This window comes from Prinia subflava, chromosome 1 (assembly GCF_021018805.1).
Source record: "Prinia subflava isolate CZ2003 ecotype Zambia chromosome 1, Cam_Psub_1.2, whole genome shotgun sequence".
Lineage (NCBI taxonomy): Eukaryota > Metazoa > Chordata > Aves > Passeriformes > Cisticolidae > Prinia > Prinia subflava.
This window is the reverse complement of record NC_086247.1, coordinates 51,206,671-51,230,801: the sequence shown is the minus strand read 5'-3', so window position 1 is coordinate 51,230,801 and position 24,131 is coordinate 51,206,671. Positions and strand designations below refer to the sequence as shown.

General features: G+C 36.9%; 1 protein-coding gene across 11 annotated transcripts in view; it reads right to left on the bottom strand.

The window, feature by feature from the left end:
- The window catches only part of PTPRM (protein tyrosine phosphatase receptor type M), a 442,185-nt gene that overhangs the window by 256,914 nt on the left and 161,140 nt on the right, over nucleotides 1-24,131 (bottom strand). For all 11 annotated transcript variants that reach the window (XM_063396260.1, XM_063396303.1, XM_063396268.1 and 8 more), the window contains exons 6-7: nucleotides 19,732-19,906; nucleotides 11,340-11,633 (exon numbers count right to left, since the gene is read on the bottom strand). In XM_063396260.1, coding sequence (XP_063252330.1) covers nucleotides 11,340-11,633; nucleotides 19,732-19,906 — 469 coding nt within the window. The remainder of the gene's footprint in view (nucleotides 1-11,339; nucleotides 11,634-19,731; nucleotides 19,907-24,131) is intronic.

The window sequence follows — 24,131 nt, the reverse complement described above, 5'->3', positions numbered from 1 at the left end:
TTACAGAAGACATCTAGGGCCACGCCAATTAAAACTTCTCAATAACAGAAGACAGCTCAAAACACTTTAAAGAAAAAACCTTGTATCTGATCCACTGCAGAACTGTGCACCTGTAAAGCTGCAAATGCAGAATAAACCTCTAGGATGTTATTTAACTGCAAATCATATAATTTTAACAATCAGTGCTTAAATTAGTCTGTGAAGATTAATGCCCGTTGTTTGGATGAAGAGAGAGAAGACATACAAACTGGTCTCAGCAGCTTGCAGTAACAACCAGGAAACAATTACTGCAGAGCATAAAAATAAATGCAGAAAAGTACTTTCCTGACAGATTTTTAAGATTTTAACACTGACTGCTTTCATAAGCAACGATCTGTAAGTGGAAAGATTAGGAGTAAAGTGGTAGTACATACAGCAGTAAACAACCACTTTGAATTTTAGGAGACAGTCTCTGAAAATTATCATTATGAAAATAAACTATTTTCAAGTCACTTGTTTTAGGGACTCAATACCATATTGTACACTAACTGCTTAGCACAGATTGTGTCACTGTAACACAGAATGAAATAAATTAGTTTTGGGAGATTCCCGCCAAACAGTTCTGTGATGTTATCAGAGCTGTAATAGTTCATTGTTTTAACAGACTCATAGGTAAGATGAAAGTAATTTTTATTCAGTCAGGAGTCCAACCATATTTTGAGATGAATGGTATATACACTTTGTTTAAAGAATGAACAGAGAGTATATTAAGAGTAATCAGAGTACAATTAGACCTGTGCCGAATTAACAGGGATAACTGAAGCACATAAAACACACTACTGTAAATACAGAGCTCAAATGAGTGTAAGGAAGAAGAATGATTTATCTAATTGTTAAATGAGAGCGATTATTCTCAGCTTTGCTGTTGCCTGTGAAAATCTGGTACCCAAACTTTTTAAATATTTGCTGGTGCTCTCTTTGAAAGATTATGTAGAAATGAACAGAACAGCCTCATAATGTTTTTATTCATTTTCTTGGAGACTCCAGTACTGGAAAGCAAAGGATCCATCTCAATCAATAACTGGACAGTTTGAAAATGAGAATACGCTGTCACTTCTCCTTTGAGAAACAACTCTGTTCAAGACTAGACAGAATTTTGCTAAGATGGCCTTAAAAAGATCGTATTTCTTCATAAACAGTCTTAGTTATAGACTACACAAAGTAAAGGTTAATAAAGAGAAACAGTCTGAGAAGCTCGATCTGCATACTGTTACTGTGAATTACAGCACAATTCAACCACCAGAATTTTCATCTCCTTTTACAGTGAGTGAGAAAAATAACAAAAGGATTTTTAGTTTCTTTTTAAAACAACTAACAATGCAATGCTGTTTGTCAGTGAAAGGTTTTTTGACAAAAGAAATGCTTTCATTGATTACCTTGAATTATAAATTATAGCTCTCTAATTTTTCCTCTTTTAAATGAATACTCTTCACAATCTAGCCTCACATGTCAGACAAAAACCTGAAACTTTTATAATGGAAATTTAATTATAGTACAACTTTTGCCAGCTGTTATTTCCAAGTTATCCATAATTATGCTCAGGTCATTAAAAGTTATTTTTTTTCATTTACCTGGCTAAATCTGCCAGTTACATACTGGTTAATCCTCTCAAATTCAACACTATACAACAGTAATTAAGAAAATTACTGATTTTTTTTTCTTTTTTAGGCTAACTGCAAACAAAACATCTGCAGAAATAGTCAAAACAAAGAGCAACTGACAGACAACTTGATTTTTGTTTCTAAAGAAGACAAGTTTTTAGAAATGAAAAGGCACTTCTGCATGTCACTTATTTTTTACCTTTTTGCTTTACGTGAATTTTTCCATATGATAATTTTACAATATATTAGTCCACTAAAACATGATTTTCTACTGCAAAATTTTGGCACCAAATTACCTTCAGAGAGTTTTTTCAAAGTTCCAAATCAGGAAATAACAAATGAAACTGAACTCTCCCAAAAGAAATCCCTTCTCTCTCCTTTCAGGAAGTGAATCAAATTTAATGGAATGAGTAAGCATGAACTAAATGCAGAGATAGTTATTAGCATATTTTAAATACTAACAAGGGTGCTCAAATGATGGTATAAATTAAAAGACAGCTAAATGCGGATATCAAAAGTATAAATCTGAAAACACAGTTGTTGAAATTATTTGAGATGGTTGCACACACTGAAATGCAAGAGCCATAAATCATTAACTTTACTGGCAATTTGATTTTAATCTCCTCTATTTGTCTTTTAAGACAGTACCTCATAGTAATGCTAGGCAAAGCCTTTCCCAATTTTATTTCCTACTTGTTCTTAGAGGTTTAGGTTAGTATTTCCTTGCTGAATGCTTTCCAGTAAAATGTTTTATTTCCTGGGCCAGAATTCGCTTAGCCATGTAGACACAGAGTAGAAAAAAAAAATACAGAGCAGCTTTCCTCACTCAAATGTTTCTGGTCTCTTAAGAGTCTGGAAGAATCTCAGCTCCATGGGGATGCCCCTCTCTGCCTAAACAACATACTCAGAAGCAATTAGATGGATTACGAAAAGCTCGATTTTTTACAACTATAGAAGCTGAGGTCTAGTGCTCTGTGAACTGTCTCAACTTTATTTTTGTAGTAGACAGAAATGTGATGCACACTTGCTCACCAGGAGAGATCCTTGAAGGACAGCATTACCTATTTATAGCACTGCAACAACAGAGTACTCTGAAGAGGGAGAATTTTTTATCTCCAAAGTCAGGATATCTCTTCATCAGGATCTGCCCTGATTTCAGGTCTCAAACCTGACACACAGCCTACAGTCTGGGCTATAAAGTTGCAATTGAACTTTATAGAAAAAGTTAATACCAGAAAAGACAGAACTCAGTGTCAGCTTTTCTGGGTTCTGGGAACCTTTAGGAGGTTTGACTGAATTCTGCATATGCCTCTACATTTGCAAAACAAACAGATTTGCAAAGCCAAAATGCCTCCCAAGCACTGAAAAAACCTGGAAGCACCTGAGTGGTGTAGTTATTCATTTTCCTTTGAAGTGAAGTAAAATTAATATACCATTTTTTCTAAAAACCTTTGATAAGTACTTTTTTTTTCTAATTTGAAAAAAAAAAACCTGAAATAGTAAAAGGTTTAAAAAACCAGAACATCTCAGTATTTCTACATTATTCCTGGGTGTTTCATGCTTCAGATACTTCAATAGAATTGTGAAGTTACATGTTTTTAAAGCTGGCCAAAGCTGCTGGGCAAGATAGCACATGGTCTAAGAGTCTCAAACAAAAGAGTGAGCCTTAAAATAATAAAATCAAGGAGCATGCCTGTCTGTTCATCCATTACCATCTTTCAACACCCTTTAAAACCACTGGCAAATTTCATCCAAATAACTTACTTAAAATTTAACTGATTTGACACAGTACTGCCAGAATTTAATTTCAGAAGATGAAAGAGCCAAACTAGTGTCCCCACTCAGGAGGCTCAGGGCAGACAAGCGTAAGTCTAACATCAAATTCTCCATTTGACAACAGATTTGTGCTTAATTGGATGCTCCCTCCTGCCATGCAGGTCTGTCATAGGGGAAAAATGGGATTACCTTCACAAACTGGTGAATTTAGTACCATAGATGTCTATGGAACAGCTTATTTTCTTGACTCCTAAAACTAAAGAAGTTTTTAGACTCGGCTCATAAGTTCACACAACTATTTTTTTTAAGCAAGAAACTTGCCCTATAGAGCCTAAATTCCCTTTGGCCATAGGGTTCATAAATTCATATGTACATATGAAGAAAAAAAAATGGGGATATGTGTGTGTCATACATACACACTCCTTGGTGCACACAATCAGTTATTCTTTTAAAAACAAACTTAAGTAAATATACTTTGGTTACTCCAAATATATAAAAGATTTTGCTTTGGTTTTGGATAAGACCAAGTCAGAGGCAAAGCCATACTTCCCTGTTTCATTTGCTAAACTTTTTGCCAAAGGATTAACATAATTAAAAATGAAGTTTGCCTATGAGTGGAAGACAGTATGGTGTAATTGCACCTGATAATTGGAACAGCTGATGTAAAAATAGGCCTCAAAAGAGGGGAGAAAGTGCTTAGCGTAAAGTTGGTAAGGATAAATTTCAAGGCACCCATGAAACTTCACTGGAAAGACACAGCATGCCCTTTCCTGTTATTTTTAATTGCTTTTAATAACAGAGTACCAATGCATTAATTTAAATCTGTATTAATAATATACTTCTGAGAAGAGAGAGATCCAAAGCATGTATGAAACAGCTTATATTTCATTTGTTCAGAACAGAGCGATACTAAGAAACACCCTGCAAAAACAATATTTTTTACAAGTATTTATAATTTACTACTTCCATTAAAGGTGCCCACATAGCAGTCTTTTATTTATAACCAGTACACTCCCAGCTTGCTAGGTTTTTCTCACTCCATAACAAGCAATTCTACATGAATTGAAGTTGGGTACAATAATTGTTTGAGTGTGTGTTTTTGAGCTTAGCCTTGTAACTAATAAGAGACTGCAACAAAGACTGGAGATGAAGATATGTCACAGGGGAAATCTATTATCTGCATATTATCTACTTTTCCTTAAGAGTCATTATGTTTTCTTCACATTCCCTCCACCTGGTAGATGTGGAATTAATAATTTTGCCCCTCAGGTTTGCTCTAAGTTAGTGAAGGTTCATTTGTCTCAAAGAGCAGGTTAATTTCTTCCTCTGCAAATGTTTTGAAATGGGAATCTATTAAAGTGAAGAAATGAGTCTCCATTTATGTAACTGCTTTTCACACAACCAAAGACATGACAGTATTTTTATATACTCTCTGTTTCCATCTGCATATTAACCCAGCTGTAACTGTCAGGAAAGAATCCCAAAGGTTTCTCCTTATTCTAATGGAGAGCTTCTCAAAAAACCCTAACCTGACAGTCAGGTTTCATGCGCTGTGTACTTACCAACACTGTGTGTCTATATTCCTTTTTTACTTCAGCACATGTGTCAGAAAGAGAGCCAACAGACCTACATACTTGCAGCAGTTTTCCCATCCTTTTTTTCCCACCCCTTCATGTAGTGGGGAGTGAAAATGTTCTGTTTCTCAAGTGGGATCTCTGGATGCTCTATCTAGCCAAAACCTATTTATTAAGGGACAAATGGAGACACAAAAGTGCAGGTATTAGTAACTTCTATATAATGCCAGTTCTCTTGGTTGCCAATATTAGGAGAAGTTTTTGTGTTCACAAGCTGAAAAGTCACTGAATGGAGAACCAACCCATGATTTCCCCTGCAATGGAAAGATATGTTTGGGATGAAAGGGCAGATACTCTCATGGTGTTTATTTCCTAAAAGAAAATGTTCTGTTTTCGCTACCACTGGCAACCACAAATCTAGAGAAGCATCCAGAATGATGTAGTGGAACTCAATTTTATCTGTGATAAAGTATTTCCATCACACTGTACCTCATTGTTTATACAGCTTCAGACAAGGACAGGAATACAGTGGAAAGTTCTTGATACATCCTTGCATATTAAAGCAGATTCCAGGAAAATTTAACAAACACCGTGGTGACAGCTTCTCTTCCCAGATTTTGAGAGAAACTTGGACTCACAGAATAGCTGAGGTAGGAATGGTCTGGTTCATTTGGTCCAGCCCTCACTGTACACCACCCTTGCTCTACCAGGGCCAACTACAACATCTTGTATGATGTCCAGATAACTTTTGAGTACCTCCAGTGCTCTTTACTCACTTACAAAACCATTTCACCACAGGAGTTCAGGTTCATCACGCATAACTTCCCCTCTGTGAATCCGTGCTAACTACACCTGATTATGTTCTTGTCCCTTGTATTCCTGGAAATGGTTTCCAAGATGGGTTGTTCCATCATCTTCCCAGGGTTTATGGTGACACTGTCCAGACTGTCGTGTCTTGTTTGGTGTTTTTCTTCTCTCTCTTTTTTTTCTTTTTTTTCTTTTTTTTTTTTTCTTTTTCAGGAACTTAGAGGACTCCTAGGGGAAATTCTAGACTGTAAGACAAGGAGGATAAGAACTGGATTTAAAGATATTTTTATATGGGAGGAATTTGGATTATCTGAGTTTTTCCCACCCCAAGGTTCCTGATAACACAAGGGGAGGCTGTTCTGTAACACGGCATCAGAGAAGTCACCTCAGTAAGCAACACCTCGGGTGCTTGTTTCCAGACAAGCGGCTGCCAAAGAAGAACTTTCATACATTAGTCAATGCTGAACATCATTTGTGCTTTCTGAAGGGTCCCTTTGAAGAAGAGGTGTTTCTGGTTTTGTTTCCCCATCAGAAGTAAGTGACCAGTGATACAGACACACAGACATATATCTCACTACACAGTATTTTCTTGGAATTCTATTAAAATCTTTCCATTTACCTCCTGCACATCTGAAAGCTGCAATTCACTTGCTACAGTGCAGAAAATCCCAAACTAGCTTTTACTTTTAGGAGAATGTGACCTTATGTGAGATGGTTTTTGTATCAGAAAAAAAGACAATACAATAGGATCTTACTTTCATAATAAAAACATAAATAAAATATAAGTTCACTGTGGACTTCTAGTTCTGATAAATCGATGCAGCTTTCTACTAAAGTTTATTACAGTTTCAGGTTAGGAATGGAGACTTCAGAAATACCATTGAACTTTTCCATGGAAAATAAAATGGTGCAATATCTGCACCCTACTCCTCAGGGTTCAGGTGTCTCTGACCTGAGGTCTAGCTGTAATACAACACAGCTGCAAAAACCTTGGTTAAAACTTCTGAAGAAAATTGCTAAGAGAAAGAGCTGTGGAAAAAAACCTGCAGTATGGCTTCAAGTTGACATTTTCCTATGATCACAAAACTAAGCAATGTTAAGACTTTGTTATATGCCTGAAAAAACCCTGAACCTCCTCACAGGCAGCTCCACACAGTATAGCAACAAGAAGGAATAACTTAATTCCCAGTGACAGCAAGATCCTTCCTCTTTTCTTGAGACAAAAAGGTCAAAAGATTCAAGTCTTGAAGGACAGAGAAAGGAAGCTGCCATTTCAGCCTAGAGAAGTTCTTAGGAAGGAACTCATCTTTCCTAATAGGGACACAGAATGGGGAATGGCATGGAAATCAGCAGTAAGCACCACTGAGCTTCAAGAAAGGCTAGGGCATGGACACTGAAAAAGTGAGAGACTACCTAGAGAATTAATAACAAAAAGAGGGAGGGTGGAAAACGAGGAAAACCAACTGCAAATCAGACTTATTATTCAGAATGCTGTACACAAGAAGATACAGCCTGTGGTTCCTGTAGGACCTGCACAGAAGTCCATGCCATGGGGCAGGAGGAAAGTGGTGGCACTGAGTACTGTCCAGCATACCTGAGCACACTGAATTTAAATGCAGGGTACCATACAGGTCCTGGCCTGTGCCACCTGCCCAGAGACACTTCTGCAACCTGATGCAGGTCTGAATTGATCAGAGGGAAGAGGATACTCATTCCATCAGTGCATTCTGACACATGTAGGTTTTTGTTCACAATGCCAGTGGATTCCAGTGGCAGCACAGAACTAGAGAAGTCATTTTGACACCTTGGAGGATTAACCAGCTGAAGCTAAAGCAATGAGCAAACTGAGAAAAACATAGATTTTTCTTTTTCAAGAGAGGGGATTTGAAGAGTTCCTCTGCCCTGTTCTTCCAGATCATAACAAGCCTTCTAGGAGTACCAGACATTTTACAACAAACGTGCAGCACTGTTTCAAGAGCTCAGTTGTTCTGGGACTAACAGCTTTCCTCCTGACAAGCTCAGGTGATGGGATAGAAGAGACAGCAAAATCACCTATGTTAATTAAAACATTCCTGTTATTTCATTGTATGAAAATTATTCGTTAAATTGACAGTGATTGTTTTTGCAAATACTCCAGAGCAGTAATTGTGTCTTAGCACAAAGAAGTAGAGATCTGATTGTTAAAAAAACTCCACAGTTTGGGGATAATTCATCAGAGGATTCTTTCACAGCAGCCTTGGTTTTTTTGGTTTTTCTGTTTGTTTTTTTTAATTCCAATCGTTTTCTGGTTCAGTAAAGGAAACTACGGTAATTTTCAGAAATTATGCCAAATGTCACAGTGAAAAAAAATTATGAGAAAAAGAAAACAACTTTCCCTAGGTGGCCTTAATAATCCCCTCCCTTAGCAGGAGGGAAGATTTTATTTCAACTTTTCTTCCTAAAGTAGCTGGGTAGCTGTCTTTAAGACATATCTGTTCACCAGCAGATTCAAGGAACAACATAAATTAGAAATAAAGTCTCCTAATAAAGGAGGGTATAGCAAAAAAAAAAAAAAAAAAAAAAAAAAAAAAAAAAAAAAAAAAAAAAAAAAGAAAAAAAGCAAGCAGGAGCTCATTTAGCAGTTCTGCATTATTCAGGTGTGTTTTAACTGGGGCACTGTTTCACCACCAAAATGCAGAGACACAGACCAGATCAAGATTTGTATCCTGCAATGAATGTCAAAGACAAAGCATGTTGGAAAGCCCTGAAATAAACAAATCTACCCACAGAAATACTGATACGGATAAGAAGAAACTACAAAACAGTATTTTATTAATCCTTCAACATATCTACTTTAGTTTTACTATGGACAGTTCCACTGGTTTTGGATCAGACTGAGTCTCAGCAGTAACAACAGTGATAGGACAAGGGAGAGAGCTCCAAACTGGAAGTAGGTTTAGATCAGATATTAGGAAGAAATTCTTTACTGAGGAGGTGGTGATGCAGTTGGAACAGGTTGCCCAGAGAAGCTGTATATGCCTCATCCCTGGCATTCTAGGTTCATAACTCTGTATGAGATGGTTGTGGGAGAGGAATAAAATTAAATCACCCGTTCCTTTGAGCATAGGAACAGGTGATTTAAATTCCAGACAACCTGGGAAGGCCTCCATTTCACACCTTTAAATTAGAAAAACCCTTTTTTCTAAGTCTGACTCAAATGTGGTTCACCATGGCCAAAATCCATTAAACTCCTTCAAACCTGAACTCCACATTCTAGGTTAAATCTAATCCAGACCTGAATGTAATTCTTTGGCTTTCCAAGAATTACACTGAAAGAGCACTTATATTATATTTCATCAAAAGGAAACAAAGCATTTTCTGGAGTGGCAACTGCTCCAGTGAGTATGATGCAATGAAGTCTGGAAAGATTTTTTTTCTTTGCATTCTAATTATAGATGCCTTTATTTAGTAAAGTTACAGATAAAACTTGTCTATTACAAGCCCCTGAAATCTCATTTTGCTAAAATGAAAACATATTTCAAATGCTTTGGAGAACTATTAAGATTATTGAATGCCTAGCATACTGCTTCAAGTCTCCAAGTGGTTCACTATCTTTCCCTTGGGAACAGGCAAGCAGCATGCAATTATCACAGTAATTAAAAAGGTGCAATGATTCTTCTCTTAAAGACTCCTGTTTTATTAATTCTATGGTATGCTTTGGAGACTGGCATTATTTTACTCCTACCCAGCTTAATTATACTGTCATTAGTTTATCAGCATCTCTTTTTAAACCCTTGGGCCAGTTATTAGCATGTCACTTGCTAACAGTTAACCAATAACCACTACACCTTCAAAGCAGGATCTTCTGCTATAAAAAAGCCAATTTGTAGAGACAGATTTAATACCATCATTCAATTTACATTTTTCAGTCATTTAACTTTCTGCTTTTAATTTAAGAAGGTTACTGTTTAGCTTAATGAAAACACAAATAATTCTGATGTACTACAAGACCTTACCAGGTAATAAAACAACTTCCAGTACCCAGCGGTTTATGAAACTGAATGCCTGTTTTAATACTCAACAGTATGCACCACCAAGAAGAATGGAAAGCATATGATATTCTTAAATATAACTAAAATTCAGGATATCACTCCCTACTAAGTGTGGCTGAGGTGGAGTTAAATTTCCTTCACAGCAGCCTGTTTGGCACTGCATTTTGGATTTGTGAGTAATCCAAGGTTGGATTAGTCAACACAGCCCTACAGGACAGACAGGCTCACTTACACAGCACCCAGTACTGCCATTACCTGATCATGCAAGCAGATAAAAAAACTATTAGAAAAACTATCTAATTTAAAAATAACTGAAATACTTGTGTATTAAATACATACTTACCTTGTCTAGACAGACATTTATATTACTATGAAGGGCATAGTGACCCAGAAACCCTCCTGAAGGGTTCTCCACTTTTGACTAAGCTGAAGTTATCTTAGCCTGGTAGAGAAAAATCTTACAAATACAAAATACTTAACTATTACTATAATTTAGCTGTACTGCTTTTTGGTACTTTTCATCAAATACTTCTTCCCAGTAACGAGAAGAAGAAAAATACCAAAAATAACATCAAAGAATTAGTACTTGGATAAATTTGCATCTTCAGAACAGTGGGATTCTGACAGCAATTACATTTCATTTTGTGTTTGACATCACACCAATTCAACTGAAATGACATTTACTCACTTACAGGTGGCCAGGTGACTTTACAAAAAGTAAATGCAATGGAAATATATTATTTCTGTAGAAGTATGTAATTTTTCCTGTTAAAAAGGCAAGCAAGACCAAGTTATTCTTTAGAAGCCTAGGAACAATAAGCTAATACCACATGTTATTCCCATTTCCTGCCTATCTTCCACCAGCTTTACAGCAGCAGGAGAGATGATTCAAAATACTGGGGGAAAATACTAGTGACCAAAGAAAATCAAGGTCACAGTATCCTCTGTTATTTTCAGAGCAGCTAAATCCCAAACTAATATCACTGCCAGTCTTACTGAAAATTATTCTACAATTGCATCTATATAACAGGTGAACTTTGTATGCTATTACAATCAGAGGTCAGCTCTATTAATTATAACATCCAAAACTGGAGCCGAGATTGCTACAATGCACCAGAAACTGCACTGTCTCATTTAGTAAAGAGACACGCTGTCAGTCACTCAAGAAAGCAGCCCTTTGCTAAACCCCATCAGCTAATTGAGACTCAGTAGTGAATGCTTTTGCTTTTACACAGGATCTCTTTCCACTTTATCTACAAGTTTGATAAGACTGACATTGGAAAAAAAGTATGCAGAGTCTTGATTTCATCTACAGTCTGTAGTGGCACGGAAGTTTGCTTTCAAGGTCACTGTAGCTGGAAAATGCTAATAGGTTATACTTACAACCATTCAGTCTTAATTCCTGCAACTGGCTGGTTTAAGACAGTAAAATTTCACAAAAATGTGAATTAACTTACGTCTTCAGCCCTAGAAAGATGCTTACAACTTTCCTATCACTTTGGAGTACTCACCAGCGCATTTTGTTCTTGTTTTGAGAGCTGGGCCAGGAGATCCTGTTCCTCCTTCACCTGGTCTTGTAAGTAATACACTGATTTCATATTCTGTGTCAGGATCCAGGTGCCCAATCTTATAGCTGGTGGAGTCCACGGGTTGTATGTCATACCAGCTTCCACTTGACGTTCGATACTCAACTTCTCTTTGGATAATGGGTCCGTCCCCATTGATGGAGTTGGCATTCAGCTGTATCCACAGGTAAGTTGCACCAACTGAGGACAGCTGAGGTGGAGCAATGGGAACTGGTGGCTCTGAAAAACAGTAAGGTATGATAACAAGCTATGATTACACTTCCATTTTTTCTGCTTCTAAAACATTCAAATAAGAAACGGGGTTTGTACTACATTAGAGTTGAAGACTGCATGAAAATATGGATATGAGGGAATCACCACTACAGACTTACTTATTTTCATGAAACTGCAATGTTCAGATTCATTTGTTTATGCACTCGGAGATTTTAACCTGGAGATTTTAAACCCTTTTGGTTTAAACCACACAACCCAAAGCTTTTAGTTTATACCACATAACTTCAAATCAGGTGCAAATGGAATTTTATTCACTAGACATTCCACGGCCACTCCCAATTTATAAGGAATATCTCAGGTTTTCTCATAAAAATAGTTTGTATTTTAATCCTACTCAAAACTAATGTTTTTAAGCTAAAATTTATGTTGTAACCTATCCCTACACATAATGAGAAGAGGAATTTCTGCACAGAAAAAAAATTAATTTTTTATTAATTATTTTTCATGTACTTTACTACTCAGTCTTCATATTTTCAGATTTCTATGTAAGCAGAGTAAGTACAGTAATTTATCAAGGTCTGTACTTCGATTAAAATAAAAGAGCTTCTAAATGAAAGCTGAGGGATTTCTTGAGCTTTTACTAGAGGTCTGTTTCTACTTCATGTAATGGTTATTTTCACTAACTACTACACAGAAATAGTACTCTGTATCACAGAGGAAGCATGCATGTGATATCCTGATAGTTTGGATTCTAAAGATTTCAAAATCAACCAAAGTTTTAAACTCACCCTAATTTACTGTGTGATGGGCACCATATTTTAAATTAGACTGCAGAAATAATTTGCAGACATCATCTTTTTTTAAAGGTAAATAACACATTCTTTTTTCCCTACTGGTTAAAATACTCTGCTGTTTCATGCATCATATCAGCAAAAATTCGCCTTCCTGTTGGTTAAATATATTCATGTAGAAAGAAATCAAGCTACCATAATAAGGCACTGTTTGATCCAATATTCTTAACATATCTATCAGCAAACACTGCCACCTTCTTAAGGCTACGCAGAATATGCAATGAAGGCAGGACATCTGTCTTCCCTAAGCTTTAGATTCAGATTTATCCTCTTCTGCTAACCATTTCCCTTCGTGTTGAGATACAGGTAGTCAAACAGACAAGAAGCTGAATTTATGTATTTCATCATTTTATCATAGTCTTCAAAGGCACAGTTAAAGCAAAGAACATAAAGAATGAAGAAAAAGGGAGAAAGGATCTTTGGGAAGTGTTCGATATTTCCTGAGGAACAGCAGAATTGCTATTTTAACAAACACTTAATTACCCTACAGTATGCTACCTTTTTTCATTTACAGAAAGAGCAACTCAGAGCACGAAGTACACTGAAGATTAGCTGTGCCTCAGATAGATGGTGTTCCTAATTAGCAGGGTACACTTGTATGCAAGCTCCGATCTGTGCAATCTGTTAGCAATTGCTGAAATACAACGCTACAAACCAGCAAACACAGGTGTCACCACTGTGTGTTTTCATCCTAACAAAACTAAATGATTACTAGCATGAAAAACACAATACAAAGGGCAATAAACCACAACAGCTCCAAAGATATCTATTAAGCATTACTAATTGGAATAGACATAAAAATGGCTTAATATATGGTAGCAGATTCCAGGATATAAAAATCATTGTTTAGATTTTCAAATCAGCAGTGAAAACATTGTTTTGTCAATAGCAATATGTGGTAAACTGATGTCATTGTTGAATTAGAAACATACTGTAGTTTTATTGAAACTATTCTTCCTAAATACATAAACTATGGCTTCATACGGTGATAGTATGTTCTGACTTGACTCAAAATGATTTAGCATCAATTTAAATCATTAGGCTGTTTTATGAACCAAGACATGAAATGGAACTTTTATAAGGCATCCTAAGGCGTTTACTTAGCCATGCTGAAAGAACAGTTAATTACTTTCAAGTTTGAAATGCTGCTAAAGGCTGTTGAAGTGCCATTCAAAATGCAAACTCAGGAGTTAGGTCACTAAGGTTAGTGGTTACACCAATTCATTCCAAATATTACAAGTACTTGAAACAGACAGTATTTTATTGTCTTTTTATACCTCAGGGCATGTTTTTCATTTCTCTAGGACCACAATGAAAAAGGTTAATTCAAGTTACATTAATTCAGCAAAGCCTGCATTGAATGCAATTTCATACTACTAACATGGTTTAATATCAAAAGTTACTTTCTTGCCAGAGATCAAGACTATCTAAAACCAACCTTTCATTACAAATATCATGCTCATATTAAGTGACTGGTTAAAAACATGAGACTCAATCAAGCAGATCCTCTAATATCCTCTAAGCACTGTATATTGAAATATAATAAACTGATATCACGACTGAAGTCTGAAATGTACTCTTCTTTTTTTTCTGACAGAATGATTTAATATTTTTAGGATCCTGAGGAGTTTGATACACTTAGGTAAGTACCACACTGCAGCGCTACTGTCCCTCACTAAAAGCAGTTTTACTGGCAGCCACTGAGGTAGTCTCAATTAAATAACATGCAAATGAATACCTTTATAAAACAGTACTGATATTTCAGGGCTCTGTATGTGCAAGGAAGGATTTTCAACTGACAGCAGAAACAAGTTTGTAGCAGTGGCTATTTAGTACAAACAAGCTTGTAGCAGTGGCTATTTAGTACAAACAAGTTTGTAGCAGTGGCTATTTAGTACAATGACCTAGCTTAAAGAGGAGTTCTTCCTTGCAGATCTTTACCTTGAAGCTAGTAAACAAAGCTATTCAGTACTGTGAAGCCCTTTTAAATGCAGGTTTTTAAAATAGAGTATGAACTGAAAAAAAGAAGGTAAGTGGATCCATATTTCAAATGTTATGCATTTTAGACTTCAAACAGACATGTGACCTCCTCTTGAATTCTCTGACAAATGACAATGGGCACAATCCCTTAGGGAAAAGAAATGCAGGCTACCTTACAAAGCCAGAGATCTGCAGGTGACAGAAAGCTTTAAGCAGGTGCTCTCAGGTCACCCTATATAAATGGATCATTTCTATTAAATATGAGAAAAAGACTTCACTATAAGGAGCAACCCATCTCTTACACAGACGATAAAAACAAATGCAGCCATACATGAATATAAACTATTCATTCTTATGCACTTCTTATTAATTGAAAACACACTTGAAACTGCAACTCCTTCCTTTAAACTGCTTTGTACTTAAATTATACAGATTTTCCAAACATTTTCTACAACATCTTAACATCTTTTACTTTGCAGTTCTTTTAAAATTTAAATTGGAAGGAGAAAGGTATCACACTGAGATGCCACTGAGATAACGTAAATCTCTAAGATTTAAGTGAGTTAAAGACAAAAATAGACATTTCTTCTCTGTGGCTCAGAAACACTGTCTTGAAAAATGAAAAAAATCTACTTCTTCACTTTTTGCAAAAGCATCACTGTGTATATGTTTACCTTCTCCTCTTTGTCACAAAATAATAGTCATGTTGGAAAAACCTCCAAGATAGTCTAATTCCTTTTAATACTTTTAGTAATTATTTTCATTATTCTTATTATTTTAATAATAATAATTCCCAAATAACCTTTGACCAACATGCCAACTAAACCATGGCACTAAGAGAATGTTTTCAGGGAAGGGGACCCCACCACCTCCCTGGGTAGCCCATTCCAATGCTTAACTACCCTTTCAATGAAGAAATTCGTCCTGGTGTCTCACCCAAATCACCCAGGCAAAGCTGGAGGCTATGAGCTCTTGTCCTGTCCCTTGTAGTTTGGGATCAGAGGCTGACCCCCACCTAGCTACGATCTCCTGTCAGGCAGCTAGAGAGCAATGAGGTCCCCTTTGCGCCTCCATTTCTCCAGACTGAACACCCTCAGTGCATTCAGCTGCTCCTGACCCACTGTCCAGACTCTTCACCAGCTCCTTGCCCTTCTCTGGAGTCACTGCAGCACCCCAATGTCTTTCCTGTAGCGAAGGGACCAGAACAGGACACAGCAATCAAGGTGTGGCCTCACCCGTGCCAAGTACAGGGGGGACAATCACTGCCCTGTCCCTGCTGGCCACATACAGGCCAGGGAGCCACTGGCCTTCTTGCTCACCTGGACACATGCTGGCTCAGGGTCAGTCAACCAGCCCCCCCATATCCTTCTCCCCAGCTTTTAGTACTTGTGGAGTCCCAATTTTCACCTACCTTCCCTCTCATTCAAAACACCTCCCTGTTTGCCTTTCCTTTCAGTACCAGCACAACCAACCTCATCTGGGTATTCAGCTTCTTGTTCATGCACTCCTCACTATCCACATTGTTAAATCCATCACTGTTTTAATCTCAAAGTAAAGGCAATCAGCAAGATGAAGGACTGTCTACTAAAAGCAAACAAAGGGTAAGCTCATAGGTCTTGATCCCTGTGCCTGGATCGGGTCTGCCCTAGAGGAGCTCAGATCCCTGCTTGCAATTAAATTCCATACACTGTACCAAGAATTTTGGGTGAATTTGAAAGATGAACTCAAAGAAGTCTCAGGGTCTTGTTGGGTTTTATTTAGTAGTTTATTAACTAACTATATTTGAGAACAGATTTTCACAGGAAGAGAAAGAAAACATCATTCTTGACATAACTTGCGCCCTCCTGAAAAAATATTACTGTTTCAAAGTCCAGAGCCCTCAGCACTTTCCTATGGCAAGTTTGCTAAGATGGATGAACGGTATCAGCTCTTCTAGTTGGAGATTTTCTCAACACCTCTAGGCTGAGGCACACACCCACACTGAAAAATATAAGTCTCCAGTCAGCTTGCCAAAAAGTAAGCATATGAAACTGGACTTCACTATAGGAATTGTTAGGCAACAATGAAAATAAGTCCTAATGCCAGCACTGTTGGTACATAAAGCAGTACAGACAGTGATGGATCCAGCATGAAAGGTTGGTTAGAGAGAGCAAAAACAGATTCCAAGTATCTGCGTATATTTAATGTATGCGAACGACTGATACCACAGATAAGTAATCACTGATATTTTCTTACTATGTCTTGTTGTCAAAATGACTTTGCCCTCCAGAACAAATTCTTTGCTCTAGAGGTCCCGAAGAGGTTTGGTTCTGTTCCCGGTGTTAAATTTTCCATTTGGAAAATGCAGACATTTAAGCTGCCAGCATTACAGATGGCTACCTTTCTGTGCCCTTGCTTAAAAACCTAACAAAAACTCCTTTTAACCAATTTGACACTTAGGTTTACCTTGTTTGAACTCAATAAGCAGTCTGAACTCTAATAATCTGATGTCTGCTAGACAGTCTCATTCTGTTCTCCTAAATCTAATCTGTGTTGGATCTGCCCACTATTAGAAAACGTCAACCTAGGGGTTGTATGTAGAACTCTAATTTACTTCACCAAATACGTTTAATGAATTCCACCCAACTATTTTCCTTTTGCTCAGTCTTTGATTACTTTTATGTCATCTACTAGCTACGAGCTGATGTTTTTTACAATAAGTGGGTTATCTGACAGGGCCAATTTCATGTCTCCCATTAGATAAAGTGACATTTCAATCCAATTCTCTGACAAACTTAGATGAGGATACTGTGCAGTTTGAGCACATACAATGACACAGCACTTGTCTTTTCAGTCTTTCTTATCAGAACAAACACTCAGGCAAATTGAAAACCTCCCCTTCAGGATTATTTAAATAGAACAATCAATACTTTATTTCACCATCCTCTAAAAGGCATATAAGCTACCACAAACAAGTTTTAAAAAAAACCCTCTTCCTTTCCCCCTCTTTTTAAGGCCAGACTAATTGTTCACTGACAAGATTTTTCTCATTAACTAGACAATATCCATGTTTACAATTATTTAACAGCAGAACTGACAGTTCTTTAATTGCAATCCCCCCCCATAATGCTGAAACCTTGCTATAACATGCTCACTCAGGTAAAAAAAGAAGACAAAAGAGGAGAACACCTGGAAGTTTCTTATATGTCTTTCATTTTCAATATTACATTCCTATTCCTTTGTGATTTCAGGTTTGATTTGCAGCACCTGAAACTAGCAGCCCTTCTGCTCTTGTCGAGAGCTCTGGTACCTGGTCTACAGTGCCACATAACATCATGCCACAACAGCACTACAAAGGTTAAAGATCTCTACACACATAATTGGAATCTACTTAAATAAGTTCCTATTTAGTGAAACTTTGTCTACAGTGAAGTAGAATGAATGTTGTACAGAGTTCTAACCCAGTCTACTGTGCAAACATCCCTACTTAAATCAAATATGTTTTGAAAAAAGCCCTATTCCAGTGCAGAACTTTTTGCAACTTGAGCTACAGGTTCAGTAACCAGAATGAAACAGAGCATGATAAATGTGAAGAATTGATTCTCTTTAACTTAGAAATGCTCCATTTGACTCTCCTGTCATTCTAGCAATGTAATTCCAAGGAAATTCCTCGTAAGTCAGTTTAGTCTCTTCAGCATAAATGGGAAAAGAATTAAATTCATTGTTTGTAACAAAGAGGGGGGACTAATTACACCACTGTTTTTACACATACTATTATTAAGCCATCAGCAATTCCCAAGTATCCTACACATTACATGCAGTGTGGGCACATGTACATTCTTCATGATTTATGGATGATAATGGATTAAAAATGATATAGCTGCACTGAAATCAACCAGTTATCTTTGAAGTCTGCTAGCTGGTATTGCAGAAAACCTGCTAAAAATTAGCAAATACCACTTCTTAATTATATATCATCAGTAAGAAAGCACATTTATTAATTAGCCTCTAATGCTGCTGTTCATCTAACATTTTACAACACAATGTTTAAAATGAGCCTTTTTAGGTCAGAAGGAATGACCTGCAGGTGGTCTCATAAAAACTCCAACATGGGCAATGGGGATTACCATAATTACTGAGCCACTCTACAAGTAGTTAATGGGATTACACCCTAAGGCTATCCACTTGCTCACGGTGCCCAGTGCAAATTTTCTGAAAGAATCTGGGTAAGCACAAATGCTTTAATGATACGCTTTATAATTTCATCTATTGCACCTTAGAAGGAACACTAATAAATTAAAACACCCTGAATCAAAGAGATTGAGAAGAAATTAATTCCTTTGGCTTCCTGTACCTCTCATCACTGATGGAGTAACTCCTCCCTCTGCCTCCTTCAGGCAGTGTTCATTCCTTTTTGTTTACACTGGTGCTACTTCTGAAAGATGCTTAATCATTCCTACTGCGGTTATAGTCCACACTTCCTTTCTTTGCTGACTTTCATACGTATCTATTTTTGGCCATCTACTATATTTTCTTTTCATGCTTGGACCCAAATAACCTCATTTTTTCCACCATGCCTTGTAATTATATTCTCATCTCACCCACTCTATTTGTTTCTTTTTTCATCTGTCCATTCAAATAGCTCTTCTATGTTTTCATGCTACAATTTGTTTTGTCTTGTTATCTTCGCACCCTGCTTCTTTCCAACATCCTTCTCTTGTCCCGTCTCTCTTCATTTTCTCTACAACATGCTCACTAAAACCCTATTCTTGCTTTTGGAAAATGGTTTATTCTTCATTATGGCTTTCTTTCACCTTCTTCTACTGGTGATAGATTATTCCCCATTCTACTTACATCTAAGTGTTCACCAAAGTTATTAAAAACACCTCTCCATACACTGAAATATGTGTATTTTATATGTTCATTTTAATGTAAATCTTGCATATTTTGTAGTAAGTGTATTTTCAAAATACAATCTCCACAGTGGAGGCAAGTAGCCATTATTATGTTCATACTTTAAATAAAACCTTGTGAGGATGTATAGGTCTGAACAGTGCATTTTGGGGAAATATTTAAAATATCAATCAACAAGTACTTAGTTAATTAGCCCTGGTTTCTTCTTTCACTCCCTTGTTACAGCTGGATCGACTCTTAAGATTTACATAAGCAAAATCTATTTACTGAACCTCTTATCAAGTTTAACAGGCTATGGGTGACATTCCTATTGCATTAGCAACTGCAAGCCCTGATTCCAGACACAGAGCAAGCAAATACTGATTTGTATGGTGAAGTACCTTTGACTATCAGCTCTGCATAGTTGGATACACCAACTCCTCCTTCTGTCCGGATCATGCAGCGATAGTTGCCAGCGTCCCGCTTCGTGGCATTCACCACACTAAAGAGAGCTACAAATCGCCGGGCATTGAACACCTTTATGTCCTTCAGAGGTGCATCCCGTACATAAATACCCTAGGAAAAGAAAATGAAATAAAGAATACTATTAGTCAAATTAGAAAAAAATACTGACGACCCGTTTTACGTCTCTCAAGTTGCCCAGGAGGAGAGGAAAGATAAAAGCAGAAGTCCTTATGTTACTTTTACAGGTGTGACAGTAAGACATTTCTCCCTTCTCATGTGAGTTAAACCATTCATCATGAATGGGCAAGCATTAATCTGTAACAGCTGCTTTTGACTATTTATAGATTAACTAACAGAAAGATTTGAGAGCAATGTAACATTTATTTGCTTAGCTTGTTTTACACAAATATTCAAATTTATCTCTTTTAAAACAATGAAGCCAAGCATAGTCAGTCTGTGCTTTCTCTGCTGCTTGGCATATGTGTTTTGCAGGGAGACTCAGTGGATGGTTCTCATAGTAGCACCCACCCAAGGGGTTATTAGTGGCTCTAGTAGAAGAGAGCAGGCACAGATTTATCAGGTAAATGACCTGAAGCTGTCTCCACCTCACACTTCCTCAGCATGACACTGGAGACCAGGCAGTTTCTATTTCGGTGCAGTGTCTTGCTGTCAACACATTATATGGCAGAAGAAAATGAGCCCTGTAACAGCTGAGGAGCACAAGGAGTGAAAAACAGAGGGGAGAAGACAGAAGGCAGCAGAGATGACAACTTGCCACGTCCTTTGATACAAAGATAATGGCAGAGAGACTTGGCTCTCAAATCCTCATCACAACTCATGCTCCACCTGACCATGAAATAGGGTACGTACACCACGAACACTCAAAAACCTGCAGAAAATGTGTAACGATTGAATTATGAATGCTGGATGGAAAAAATATCAAACCAACCACCAATATCTACTGACAATATTAGCCCAAACAAGCAAACCAGAAAGATGCACTTTTCATACAATGACATGTAATCCAACAAACTGAAGGCTGCAACCACTACCGAAACATGAAGAAAAATTGGAAAACCCCAACACTTCACAAAAATCACTCTCTCCAGGAAGGCACACACAGTGTCTGATGCTATGTAATGACACCAGGTATGTTTAGCAGGTTTCTCTGACTTGAAAAGCTTCAAGCTGCCCAGAGGTCCTAAACTATCAAGCTTCCATAAACCAACAACATATCTGGTGATGTCTGTTTTTCTGCCCTGGTGTTCATAGTTTGTCTAGCAGAATTTAAGACATAACACTGATTTGTCATTTTACTGTGACAAATTAAAACTCATTCATAAATCACAAAACCAAATTAAGTTAATCATGCTGTTATACCAAAGAAGCAACATGATTAACAATAAATACTGATTCTAATGCACAGTAATGTAGAGTTATTTCCTCTTCAAAATAAAACGGGTGTGATGTAAAGCTTATGTAAGAGAAAAAAAGGTTTGTAAGATGTCCAAAGAAGAATGTGCTATCATGCCTTAAAAATTACTCAGCTGTAAATTATTACCTGAGGATTACTTCAGATAATTGACAGCTCTTTAAGATTCCTCAAAGTTTGAGCTGCTAATAAAGAATGTGATGTGGCCCGGCAGTTACCATAAACCTAAACTTGGAAAGAAACATTTCAAACTACTATTTCCAAACTACTATTTTTACTGGTTTTGCCACTGTAATATCCTTCTAGCAAGAATGGCTGCAGATAACAGAAGATAAGCAGTGGGTTAACTAGGATTTGGGAGAACGAGTATTTCTTAAAAGCCACATTATTTCTTACCTAATACAATAACTTAATTAATCCTGATAATCAGAACTGCTGATCAATCACAAGCCATAAGCCAGTTTTAAAGTACGTTACTGTAGCTTTCAGACTCTTAAAGGATCCCATATCTACCCAAATCTCATGGTCACATTATCCCCACCCATACTACTATTCCCATTTTTCTAGTTGCAACACCAGGAAGCCTTATGCAGGCTATTTTATCCTGCCCAGAAATAGGGCAAGTTATTCCCTAGGGAAAAACATACTGCCAACACACTGATTAATTCCAGCACCTAAACTAGCTCAGCTAGTCTAGAGTGTGAACAAACTCCTCTGCTCTACGGCCTGCACAGTACACCCTCCCTTCCACATGGGAAACCTGCATCCACAATTTACCAGGACTCCGATGAGTTACTATACAACCAAAGAACTGTGTAAATATTTTAAAATAACAATTTCTTGCTGTTCCCATGGAGAAAGAGATGAAGTGAAAGGACTAGGTAATGCCACTGTAATTTCTGCCCTAATTTGCAGTTCATGAAGAGGGGGCAATCATGGCAAGATATGATACATACACAGTCCCCTCTGGCCCTACACAGAGAACTGTCTCCTACCACACCGTTCCCTCAGACCTCCAAGTGGCTGGTAGAAATCCTGAACTTCACAGTCTGGGTGTTCATAAAAACTGCCACCAGTGCTTGAAGGCAACCACTCCAATACCCAGCCCCACAGGACATATTTCCCATATTTTTCATGCATATTTAAAATGGAAATTGGAACTAATCAATGCACTGTAGCAGTTAAAATAAATTACTATTTCACTTGGGTCCCATAATCTTTTTCACCTTCTGCTCATTCTCAAATATAATAATCTCACCTGATTTTGAATGTTTTAACTGCTGTTCTACAACATGAAATCTTATTTTGATCAAATAATTGACTTACATAGCTTTGTGACACATGCCATCCCTTCACATACCAATAATTTTAACTGAAAAATGAGAACCAAATCAGACTTCAGGAGGTGCACATCATTTTACTCAAATGAAAAAGCTAGAGGAGTCTTAAATGTAACTCAGCTTGGCTCCACAGAGGATTTGAGCATATTTGCCCTCTAACAAAATACAGGTGAGAAAAGGTTATTAATGGTGGCTTCAAAATTCATGAAAGAGCTCTGGAATAAAAAGCCATTATTATTATTATTACTATGACAAAGCTGTAAAATATATGGGAGATTATTATCAACAAAGATTATCTTGACTGACTTCTCTTGAACATTACAAACTCATGGAGGCAAAGTGTAGAGTGTCTAATTATATGTTAGAACTCAAGCAGTCCCACAGAATCACTAGCATGACATTTTATACTAGAACTCAAAGGAGAAGAAAAAAGACCAATTTTTTTTCTTTAGTCTCTTTGGGGAGAAATATTTTCAGGGAAAATATAGTGTCTGGAATAGATGAAGACTAAGAAACATAATTGCTTTACGTTCCACAAGAAAAAATACAGCCCGAGAGAGCAAGTTTTCCCTCCCTTCTGGGATCACAGCAAATGAGTAGGAGAGCTGCTTAATTGATTTAAGCCTAAGCATAAAGAAACAGTAATGAAGGTAATGAATTCAAGTATAAGAAAAGTTCAATCTATGGGCACTGCAGAAGGCAGCTACCAAAGCTGCGCAGAAAAAAATTAAAGAAAAATAATCCCACACCTACAGCTTCTCCCAAACTCTTATTTCAGCAGTGGACAAATGGCAGAAGATTATTTTTAGTCTGGAAAATGCTATTTACAATTTAATACATGAATACACAATCGTTTCTGATATAACAGTACCCACACATGCAGCTTGCCTCTCTTTATTTGTGATACCCATTTTGTTCTCCCTGACTTACTGCAATGACTCGAGTAAATAACCCAGGTAAGGAATCTTTTTTCCAGTATGTAACAGACCCATTTCAGCTCACTGTATGATTAATTACAAACTCTCAGGCCTGACTGCCAACAGTTATTTAATTTAGAATAGTAAAAATAACATATCAAACGACAATTTGTTTATTAAACATACTAGCACATCCTGCTACAATTTCTTTATGAAGAACTATTTTTAGTAGCACTCAGAAAAGTAAGTTTTCATCATTCACTAATGCAATACTCTGAACTCCCACAAATAAGAATTCACTTATAATGTACATTTCTACTAGCTATAGTCATTAAAACTTTAATCTCAGGTTTTTTGAGATACTGAAATTTACCAGTGGATCTTGCAAACTCTCACTTTTTGCATGAAAGCCTACACCTTCCGAAATACATGATATTTTATTGAAAAATAAACAAAAAAATGACAAGTCTGTAAGTTACTAATCTCATTCCAGAAAGGAGGATAAAATTCATGATTTACAGTACAACACTATGGTACTGGTATTAAGACCTACTAGAACAGGTTGTTAGACCAAATATGTAGTATCCTGTTTTCTGGTGGGGCTTTTATTTTTTTTTTAATAGAATTGAAAAATAAATATGGTTCTT